Here is an 11871-nt window from a genome sequence, read left to right as displayed (position 1 = left end):
TAAAGCATGGTGTTACAGATATTGGTCTACAATTTGAAGCATTACTCTCAAGCCCTTTTCCTTTATAAATTGCATTGATATTAGCCGTTTTCCAAGATAATGGAATAACTCCAGTTTCAAAAGTTTTATTACACAGTAGAGTAAGAGGATGTATAAGAGAAGGAGTTAGGTGTTTAATAATTTTTGGTATCATGTTGTCTGGACCAGGAGGTTTTTTTTCATTAAGTCAAGTTGATCTTTAATATACTGTTCTAAAATAACAATGTTATCTAATCTAATATATGTCACAAGCGTTTAGACTGGCTCATAGCATATCAAATCATTCAACTCGTTTAATAAATTCCATACTACATAGCCACATATGTGTTATAGACTGAAACATGAAACATTAATGGAAATATGTTGCCCAAATTTGGTCAAACATTGCATTGTCATTCCCCTCATTTAGATTAATCCCATGATCAATATTGTTATTGTCTTCAATTTCCACTGGTGAGATAATTTCATTTCTTTCAATAGCAATGTTATGTAGTGTAACACAGGCAAATGTGATGATACATGTACATTACTTTCTTCTTCCTAACGTCTCCATTGACACCATCTCACTATTGGCCTTCTGTTGAGCGCTCGCCCCTGTGAGGAAGGTTTTGGGTTATGTTCCCTGGCCCAGACTCGCTATAGTCAATAAAAGTGGTAGCTTTTGCTCCTGCTTAGCGCCCACTATAAAGGGAATGGGACGACTAGTTCTTCCGTTGTCAGTATAATGTGACCGAGTGGGGTGTGTTGCTTGGTGTCTTTAGCGGCATGCTTCAGTGATATAGCAATAACTGGCTGAATAACTTAATAAGACGACCAATCGGAATGGTCGTTTGAATTTGTATGCTTAATGGACATGGATACAAAATGTCGGGGATGACACTGAACCGACTTAATTTTCAGATCATCCTCGGGCTGCTCGCTCCATAGTCTGGAAGCATTTTGGCTTTTGCCGCTTGAACAGTGTATGCAAAAGTTATACATTACCTAGGACATTCAGTCCAATATAATTTCAAAGCACATCTGACCGAAAGAGAATGTGTCTGACCGACAAAAAAGAAAAATCAACAAATCAACTAATTTCAGGCACTTATATTCCTCCCTTCCATATTGTTTTTTCCTCGTGAAACATAGCCAACCTCAACACTGTCAGATCCATCCTATTAGACACTGCAATATCGGTAGTAGTAGAATCACTTTCTGTATCGCAGTGGCTGTCCTGGTTAGCTCACCTGGCCCTAAGGGCCGGTGAGCTTATGTCATAGCGCGTCGTCCGTCGTCCGTCCGTCCGTCCGTCCGTCAACATTTCCTTTAAATCGCTACTAGTCATAGAGTTCTGCATGGATTGTAACCAAATTTGGCCACAAACATCCTTGGGGGAGGGGGAACAGAACTTGTATAAATTTTGGCTCTGACCCCCCGGGGGCAGGAGGGGCGGGGCCCAATAGGGGAAATAGAGGTAAATCCTATAAAACGCTACTTGTCCTAGAGTTCTGCATGGATTGTAACCAAATTTGGCTACAAACATCCTTGGGGGAAGGGGAACAGAACTTGTATAAATTTTGGCTCTGACCCCCCGGGGGCAGGAGGGGCGGGGCCCAATAGGGGAAATAGAGGTAAATCCTTTAAATCGCTACTAGTCATAGAGTTCTACTTGGATTGTAACCAAATTTGGCCACAAACATCCTTGGGGGAAGGGGAACAGAACTTGTATAAATTTTGGCTCTGACCCCCCGGGGGCAGGAGGGGCGGGGCCCAATAGGGGAAATAGAGGTAAATCCTTTAAATCGCTACTTGTCATAGAGTTCTGAATGGAATGTAACCAAATTTGGCCACAAACATTCTTGGGGGAAGGGGAACAGAACTTGTATAAATTTTGGCTCTGATTCCCCGGGGGCAAGAGGGGCGGGGCCCAATAGGGGAAATAGAGATAAATCTTTTAAATCGCTACTAGTCATAGAGTTCTGAATGGAATGTAACCAAATTTGGCCACAAACATTCTTGGGGGAAGGGGAACAGAAATTGTATAAATTTTGGCTCTGGTCCCCCGGGGGCAGGAGGGGCGGGGCCCAATAGGGGAAATAGAGGTAAATCCTTTAAATCGCTACTAGTCATAGAGTTCTACTTGGATTGTAACCAAATTTGACCAGAAACATCCTTGGGGGAAGGGGAACAGAACTTGTATAAATTTTGGCTCTGACCCCCGGGGGCAGGAGGCGCGGGGCCCAATAGGGGAAATAGAGGTAAATCCTTTCAATCGCTACTAGTCATAGAGTTCTACATGAATTGTAACCAAATTTGGCTACAAACATCCTGGTGGGAAGGGGAACAGAACTTGTATAAATTTTGGCTCTGATTCCCCGGGGGCAAGAGGGGCGGGGCCCAATAGGGGAAATAGAGGTTAATCTTTTAAATCGCTACTAGTCATAGAGTTCTGAATGGAATGTAACCAAATTTGGCCACAAACATTCTTGGGGGAAGGGGAACAGAAATTGTATAAATTTTGGCTCTGGTCCCCCGGGGACAGGAGGGGCGGGGCCCAATAGGGGAAATAGGGGTAAATCCTCTAAATCGCTACTAGTCATAGAGTTCTACTTTGATTGTAACCAAATTTGACCACAAACATCCTTGGGGGAAGGGGAACAGAACTTGTATAAATTTTGGCTCTGACCCCCCGGGGGCAGGAGGGGCAAGGCCCAATAGGGGAAATAGAGGTAAATCCTTTCAATCGCTACTTGTCATAGAGTTCTACATGAATTGTAACCAAATTTGGCTACAAACATCCTTGGGGGAAGGGGAACAGAACTTGAATAAATTTTGGCTCTGACCCCCCGGGGGCAGGAGGGGTGGGGCCCAATAGGGGAAATAGAGGTTAATCCTTTAAAATCGCTACTAGTCATAGAGTTCTACATGGATTGTAACCAAATTTGGCCACAAACATCCTTGGGGGAAGGGGAACAGAACTTGTATAAATTTTGGCTCTGGTCCCGTGGGGCAGAAGGGGGCGGGGCCCAATCGGGGAATTATAGGTAAATCCTATAAATCGGTACTTGTCCTAGAGTTCTGCATGGAATGTAACCAAATTTGGCCACAAACATCCTTGGGGGAAGGGGAACAGAACTTGTATAAATTTTGGCTCTGGCCCTCCGGGGGCAGAACAGGTGGGGCCCAATAGGGGAAATAGAGGTAAATCCTATAAATCGCTACTTGTCCTAGAGTTTTGCTTGGATTGTGACCAAATTTGGCCATAAACATCCTTGGGGGAAGGGGAACAAAACTTGTATAAATTTTGGCTCTGACCCCCTGGGGGCAGGAGGGGTGGGGCCCAATAGGGGATTTAGAGGTTAATATTAAAATTCCTTCAGAAAAGAAACAATGAACCTGTATTCAGAACATTACCTGGAATTACAAACAAGGTGAGCGATACAGGCCCTCTGGGCCTCTTGTTTTTATTAATGTTATCTAGCATGTCGGTCATATGGCGGCGCTGTATGGACTTTGACTGAAAACAGGCTTAAAGATGTAATAATGCATTTGGGTAGTATATGGCCCAGATTAGAAAGCATTGGAATTGTACTTTTAAGTGTTTGTGTATACAAATAATAATACATAATAAAACAAATAATAAATAAAACAAAAGTCCTGTTTACCAGCCAAACATCAATGGCCCTTTGTGGATAAAATTCAAAAATAGCTTGCTCCGTAGTTTTACAGTCAAAGTATCATCTGAGAAAGCATTATCTTACAATGTACGCTGGTAGGCGGCAAGCACAGGAGAAGGTCGACCACAGTCATCAAAATCTGAAAATCCTCATCATAGTATTATGACAATGGCTTTCAAGCAAGAGATTTGATATTTGTACTATGCCTACATTTTACAATAAAGTCCAATTAGAAAACCATATTTGAATTTCTGAGTATTCATATTATAAATGCCAACATAAAATAAGTCTTTTGAATATACCTTTTGGATTTCACTCTCTTGTATATTCGCCATTCACCCTTAGAAGTGACAAGCAAGTCATCATTAGAGCTGTATGGCAGCAAGGTCTCCCTAAAATGGGTCACCCTGCAGGTAGGGCGTTAGAATTGTACCTGCTGCCCCTATTGCATGATCGTAAAAGGCGACTAAACTTAGGATCTCATTCTTTTCTCTTCTTCCTGACTTACATTATCTTTCCTAATGCCTCCCTTGGCAACGTCTCACTTTTGGCCCGAAGTTGAGCGTTCGCCCCTGTGAGGAAGTCTCTGGGTTCTGTCCCCCTGGTCGAGACACACCAAAGTCTATAAAAGTGGTAGTTTCTGCTCCTGCTTAGCATACAGGGAGTGGGACGACTGGTTCGCTCGTTGTCATTATAATGTGACCGGGTGGGGTGTGTTGCTTGGTGTTTTTGGCATCATGATTCAGTGATATAGCACTATAAAAGGGTAACAATTCCACTATACATTTATTTTTTCTAGACTTTTGATATAGTTTTAAGGACATCTTGTTCTCTTTGTAACCAGTGAACTCGGTGAGCTTTTAACGGTGAGTATGAATTCACGAACTAGCCGTTGACATGATGTTCAAAAACCTAGTTTGTCAAGTCATTGAATGCATATAAAATGATAAAAGTTTTCCTCTACTGAGTATTTTCTTTATTTTCTATTGATCTTTTTAAGTGTACTTTAATACAATAGATTCTTAAATCAAGAAAACACAATATAATATATACGGAACGTTTCCCTTTCAGGACGCTATATTAGGAGATTTCTAAAACAAAATCTCTTTTAATTGGTTTGCCTATGCAAACAAACCTGCCATAGAGACCACCTTTGTATCAATAAATTAATTAAAAAGACCACTTACTCGTGGTTACAAATAGTCAATTTCAATAGAAACGTTGTGTGTATAAAACCCACATGAAAACATATATCTTCTAGATCCATTTGGTTGGATTGAAATAGACGTTGTAATGGAGATTTCTAAAACGAAACCTATTGTTTTGTTCATTTCGTTCTTGTTTCTGAAACAAGACCTTATCTAGGTGTTCTGAAATTAGTCCAACCATAGGTATTTCCTCTCTTTAAGTAATTCTGCTAAATGAATATTGTACGGTTGGTAGAATTCCTTTAGTAAAGCCTTTGTTTCTGGAAGCATTGCTTTCTTGGTTCTCTTGCCTTTGTTTTTACGTGTGTTCGAGTATTGTACTTCAACATCACCTAAAATATAAAAGAATAATGTTCTCAAATGTAGAATATGATCAGTTGACCATGGTATAATATGCAAAAAAATGTATATGTGTATACTATATTGAATTTTACTAGCGCCAGAGATGCTTCAACCTGTGATACCCAAAAAGAAAACGTCTTTCACCTACATAGTAGTAGACGATATCCATGGGACGTATTTAATAACAATGCATCCGCCCAATAACATGGAATTTCCAGCTTACTAGACGCGTAGTACTACGTGGACAATCAATTGAGAGAGATATGAATCTCAATCTAATGCATTATCTCCTACAAGGCTAATTGTAACGTGATTAAGGACGTGTATCGAATTATTTCAAATTCTTACCTAAATTTAGAAATTGAAATATTTTTTCCATTTCAATGGCCTTATCCCTTCCATAGTCCTCAAGTCGTAACACATGAAATTGTTCAGGAGGAAATAACCTCATATAGTCTGCTATGTACAACGCATATAACCCGTTTTGGACACGTGTTACACTTTTAACATTAGCCTGAAAAAGAAATTGGAAATTTCTGGAGATTTTTCTATAAAATAGGCATTTATTTCCACTTCTCACAATGAAACCATGATAAATATTTCAAAGTCACCTTAGATGTAATCACACCATATAAAGTTTGCTGGTTTCACGCAAATGTTTTCCTTTCTTCCTTATACAATGGTGAAATAATGCGAAAGAGTAGAATGAACGGAATATGATATTAATAATTTCCGGAAAGCCATCAAGAATAATTTTACAAAAATGCTGGGGTACCCATAAGTCTATAAAAGCAATAATTATCAAACGCGGTACATCACCTATCCGGGAGTCAGTCCTTATTTTACATTAATTGATAAAACGTAAATTTTAAATAATTATGAAACAAAGACCAAGAAACAGTTCGTGGTGTTGCTGATGGACTGAAAAGCTGAAAACTTAAAAGAAATGTGATCTGTGAAACGATGTGCATAAACCGCCCATTTCTATATATTTGTATGTCTGATTGTTTATGTTTGCGTAGACACAGCCAACTCTAAATGTTTGTTCATGTATGGTTGATTGCTAAGGTTTGCGTACAAACCGCCCATTTCTATATATTTGTATGTCTGATTGTTTAGGTTTGCGTAGACACAGCCAACTCTAAATGTTTGTTCATGTATGGTTGATTGCTAAGGTTTGCGTACAAACCGCCCATTTCTATATATTTGTATGTCTGATTGTTTAGGTTTCCGTAGACACAGCCAACTCTAAATGTTTGTTAATGTATGGTTGATGGCTTAGGTTTAACGTTCCATTAACAGCTAATGTATTAAAGTATGGTATCCCTTAGGCTGAGAATTACTCATGTTGTGTCTCCATGTTATAGCGGTACTCTTGCCTATGTTGTAGTCCTCCCTTATTGGTGCATATTGCAAGAGAAAAGACACCGGACAACACACCCACTCAGTCGCATTATACTGTTATTCTTACCTCATTAAAAGAGTTACGATAAACACAGTACCGTATATCATGGTATTTGCTGCAATTCTTGAACCAATTTATTTCTTTTACAACCTCTGCATGAAAAAGCGTCGGAGAGACTTTTCCCAAGCTTGTATACAAGTAATCAGAGTACAGTCTGAAATATAAAACATACACATACTGATATTTCAGCGCAAAAATTATTAAGAAGTTTTGTTTTTAGCACTAGCAAAATAAAATTTATGATAAACGTACGTTTTCCTTTTTATCCTATCAAATATGCTGTATTTTGAAATCGAAAAACATTCAAATTACACGGATATGTATTGTACATTCTTTTTATTTGTCAACCAATTATGTTTACATTATATGCTCAATATATTGATTATAATTCTAAATTGAAAGACTGAAATGATGTTTCTTTTATCAATTTTGTCAGGTGTTGGTAGCTTCAGTAAATTAAAAAAGTGCAAAATGCAGTCATCTTTAGCGGATCCTGATTTTAAATGTTTGCCCTTGACGATGTTCATACCATGAAATAAATTAAAATTTAACAGCTTTGATTTGCAAACGCATGTGAAGAGAAAATCCTTGTAAACGGATTAATGTGAATTTCGGCGATAAATATGCAATAATTACAAGTAGCATCTTTACAAACTAGTACATTAAAAACCATAATTTACAAAAAAAAAAAAAAAAAAAACATGAAAAAACAATGAGATATTATCGAAGTGAAAAAAAGATCAATGAGGATACCCAATTGGGACACCAATGATAATTTGGATAAATGTTTCATTCACAATGAATTTTTATTGCGGAATATTTTATTTTCAGATGTTAGACAATTGGAATTGGGCAACATGTAACATACCCATACACATACTCTCCTTAAATATTGCAAATACATTCAAATCATTACACTAGTAATAGCACCAATGAATCCTACCTGGTGACAGGGTTTCTGAGAATAATAATCATTTTAAGATTTGGCAGGAAATGACGTAAATAGTGGGCGTTAGTCAGAGCTGGGGGTTCTGTGTCGTTCCGGTTCACTTCATAATTCCACCACCATCTGTTGTCCCATAGATTCGAGGGCGATGCTTCACCTAACATAAAAACATATTCTACTAACAAATTCTGTAGCACGAATTTCATGTAAATATCACTTTACGTAACTTTTGTTTCTTGTCCTTATTGATTTTACAAGTTTTCAATATCAATACCGATACAGTTTTTTTCATCTTCCCCTTTTTCTCAGATCATTGTGCCATCACCCCCATCCCCACTCACCGAAGGAATAACACGCTGATACATGTATATATAGATTGACGTTTTATTATCTCATTTGACTAGCTTCGAATACAATCTACGGACGAAATATTATTTCGATTTGATTTTCTTACCCGTTATGATTTGGTTACTTTTTAATTTTTCCGACTGATCTTCGGATTCCGACAATCTTTTGATTATCTTTGCTGTTGCCTTGTAAAAATCTACATACTTTGTCCATGTCCATGGTTTACCTTCTAAAATTACAAACAAAATATTAGACAAAATGATTAGGAAATAGCGACAGACGAATTGCACAGTCCTTTGGAAATTATTTAGGTGTAATATAATTGCAACTATTGTTTGGCATATGTACAACATCAAACCTTCGCTGTTGAAATAATTAACGCAACACGAATATCAATAAAACGAAATTAGTTTTATACATTACCCAGAGCACTATGACGTCAGCTAACCACGAATATTTCAACCTGCGAAATAGTTTTATAAATCACGAAAGAATGTACCCACGATCACTTCATGTTGTACAGTGCAGTATGTAACAGGTATGGATACTTACTTTTACATCGGAAACTGTACGTCAAGTTACCACAACCTGAAAATAAATACCAGCAAGATATAAAAACACTTACAATTGTATATTTCTAATTAAACTCGCCTATTTCAATTTCAACTTCTCATTTATGAAGATTGATCTTCCGTTTTTGTCTATAACCTAATAAACCAAAAGATATTGAAAATAATGCTTAAGGAGTTTTCATTCCCCGATACGGTTCCTACGATACATTAGTAATATGTATATAAAACTATGTTTATAACGCAGTAATTACGTTCTAATTTTTGTAACATTGTCTGTGATTGGTTTGAATGTTTAAGACCATAGTGATTTGGCACAGATTTTCAACCAATGGTCTATACATATATGTATAAAATACATATATACAGGGCCCTGCATGTAGGGCGTTAGAATTGTACCTGCTGCCCCTATTGCATAATCGTAAAAGGCGACTAAATTTAGGATCTTATATTTTCTCTTCTTCCTAACTGACTTTATCTTTCCTAATGCCTCCCTTGGCACCGCCTCACTTTTGGCCTTGAGTTGAGCGTTCGCCCCTGTGAGGAAGGCTCTGGGTTCTGTCCCCTGGCCGAGACACACCAAAGTCTATAAAAGTGGTAGTTTCTGCTCCTGCTTAGCGTTCAGCATACAGGGAGTGGGACGACTGGTTCGCCCGTTGTCAGTATAATGTGACCGGGTGGGGTGTGTTGCTTGGTGTCTTCGGCGGCATGCTACAGTGATATAGCACTATAAAAAGGACAACAGTTCCACTATACAAGAAGACACAACACGAACATACCGCAGTCTCCCAGTACACTCACCTCGCACAACATACACGCGACACACCGCATACATGGGAGGCCGTCCTTACATGACCATAGCTGTTAATATGACGTTAATAAATCAAACAAACAAACATATATACAGGAAACCACGTTTATAACCAACACGCTTACCACAATTTCGTGGTTACAAAATGATTTTTATTCCCAGTCAAGGTTCCTGTCTCTAATAAGTGATTAACAAACTGTGTTGATTACGCAGTAATTACGTTGGTCCCAGGTTTGTTATAACCATGTTTTACTGTACTATTTATTATGCAATTTTTAAATTACATGAGGTGTTTTATCTACCGTAAACGTACGTATTCTAGAGCAAAAATTGCGTGAAAACGTAAATTACGATTTCTTAGTGCGGATATAGATTATCGTATCACAGACAGCACGAAAAGCGCTAAATACAACTATTGCTGAAGTTGGTATGCTTACAGTATTAAATGATTAATGCATAATGAAATTTGACAAAGCAGAATCTGCTAAAGGTTAATGTCAAAACTGAGAAACTGATATATCTAACTAGTATCCTTCAATTACATGTATGCTGATAAGAAATATCACTAAACTCTTTTTAAAGATCGAGTTTTGATATCAATCAATCAGGAAATATAAGAGTTTAACAGTAAAAACAAGAGGCTAATGGGCCTTAGCGGTCACCTGAGTTCGGATAAAGAATGCAATAAAGACACTATATAAATGCCCATCAGGCTCTTGAAATCAGTCGATGATTATATCAGTTTGACCTTTTAATCATTTGTTACATTTCCTATGAAAACTGAACAAATAGTACTCATAAATGTTTTCCCCCTATATTAACAAATTTGCCCCTCCCCAGGGAAAAATCTGAGACTCCAGGGCCACAAATGTTGTAGAGGGTCATGAGACCATCATGAAGAGTATCTAGTTCTATCATATCTTTGAATTCAGATGATCTTGAGAATGCTCATAGATGTGTTTTTCCTATAGTAACTATAGTATATTTGACCTCCTCCCTAGGGGAAAATCTGAGACCCAAGGGCCATGAAATTCACAATAATGGTAGAGGGCCTTGGGACTTTACAATCTATGAAGAGTATTTCATTCTACAACTTCTGCGGGTGAAGAAGATTTTTGAAATTTTAGTCATTTTTATCCCTTTTGGCCCCTCCAAGAGCTTGGTGGGGACATATAATTTACAATTTTTACTGGCCTTATGCCCAAGATTTGTGCAAAATTTCATTGAATTTGTTTTAGCAGTATTTGAGAAGAAGTCGAAAATGTAAACTGTTTACGATCACACGACGCACGACGACGGACAAAAGGCGATTAGAATAAGTCACTTGAGACTTTAAAAACCCTACAAATCACCGTTTCACGAAGAACGTTGACGAGTCTCAATGGCAATGCACACTTTATATTGAAAACACGTAGGGGAGATAACCCTCCTTACAGTAACAATGTCGATGTCTAGCCCAAAACTGTGGTTCTTTTTCCCGAGCTGAAACAACATCAGGGTGTGTAAGTATGCTTGGATACAGGTCGCTGGTCCCACATTTGTTCTGCCCGATAATCATAAAGTATGGTAGACAGCGTAAGCGTCGCTCATTCGTGAGTGTGTCATATTCATACCAGCACGGATTCTTCAATTCTGGTAAATAGGTGGGTGGTGACTGAGGATAGGAAACAAAAAGCAAAACTTTCATATCGTATAACTGGATATTTAAACAGGTCAAAATTACCTAAAAACAAGGTATGAATGATTTAACCATGTCTCAATGATTCGCGGATAAAATGTCCATGGTCATAGTCATGTCGTTTGAAATCGCGAAAATAACCGCCTACATGGTTATCAGAAAACTACAACATGCAAAACTATATACAAGAAGGTTCTCTGGTAGTCATATCTTAGACCATATCAGCATGATCCACCTAATTACTAAAGCAATATATTAGAATCTGAATATGGTTATTTATGTCCTACACAATACAGTTAGTTTGAAATTGAAATCAAATATTTTTGACTATCTTTTTCGAGAAATGAGTAATACATTATGAAGAAACAATTCGGGAAATAGAGAGGTGTCAGTATTGATTCCTGAAAAATGACATTTTCTAATTGTTTTTGGTTGTATTCATTTCATAGTAATTTGAGGACATATATTATATTTCTCTTTTCAAGGTATCTTTGCGACATCGCTAATTTTAATATTGAAAACAATCGTCATACCTTTAACAGTTCCACTATACAAGAAGACACAACATGATTACAACACACTCTCCCAAAACACGCACCTCGCACAACATACTCGCAACACACCACATACATGGGAGGCCGTCCTTACATGACCATAGCTGTTAATAGGACGTTAATTAATCAAACAAACATACATATCTTTGTCATTGCGACATTTTACCGCATATGAGATATTAAATGCCGCAAGGTCAAATGGTAAAATAATTTATACTTCAGACAAAACCTGTTATTTCTCTGTCATACAAC

The 11871-nt window shown here is 37.8% G+C and overlaps 1 protein-coding gene across 1 annotated transcript; it reads right to left on the bottom strand.

Annotated features, from left to right (window-relative positions):
- Positions 1–4721: 4721 nt before the first annotated feature.
- Positions 4722–8226, bottom strand: LOC138324399 (carbohydrate sulfotransferase 15-like). The gene is made up of 5 exons (XM_069269464.1): positions 8212–8226; positions 7657–7847; positions 6720–6867; positions 5597–5762; positions 4722–5238 (listed from the first exon to the last, which is right to left on the bottom strand). Exons 1-5 carry the CDS (start codon positions 8224–8226, stop codon positions 5075–5077), a joined length of 684 nt encoding a protein of 227 aa, XP_069125565.1. The 3' UTR covers positions 4722–5074.
- Positions 8227–11871: the final 3645 nt, after the last annotated feature.

This window comes from Argopecten irradians, chromosome 5 (genome assembly GCF_041381155.1).
Source record: "Argopecten irradians isolate NY chromosome 5, Ai_NY, whole genome shotgun sequence".
Lineage (NCBI taxonomy): Eukaryota > Metazoa > Mollusca > Bivalvia > Pectinida > Pectinidae > Argopecten > Argopecten irradians.
This window is presented reverse-complemented; position numbering and strand designations above follow the sequence as displayed.

Coding starts and splice junctions, on each gene's coding strand:
- LOC138324399 (XM_069269464.1), bottom strand. Junction 5,763..6,719: donor ATCGTAACTCTTTTAATGAG/GTAAGAATAACA, acceptor TTTCTTTTTCAG/GCTAATGTTAAAAGTGTAAC. Junction 5,239..5,596: donor ATTTCAATTTCTAAATTTAG/GTAAGAATTTGA, acceptor TTTATATTTTAG/GTGATGTTGAAGTACAATAC.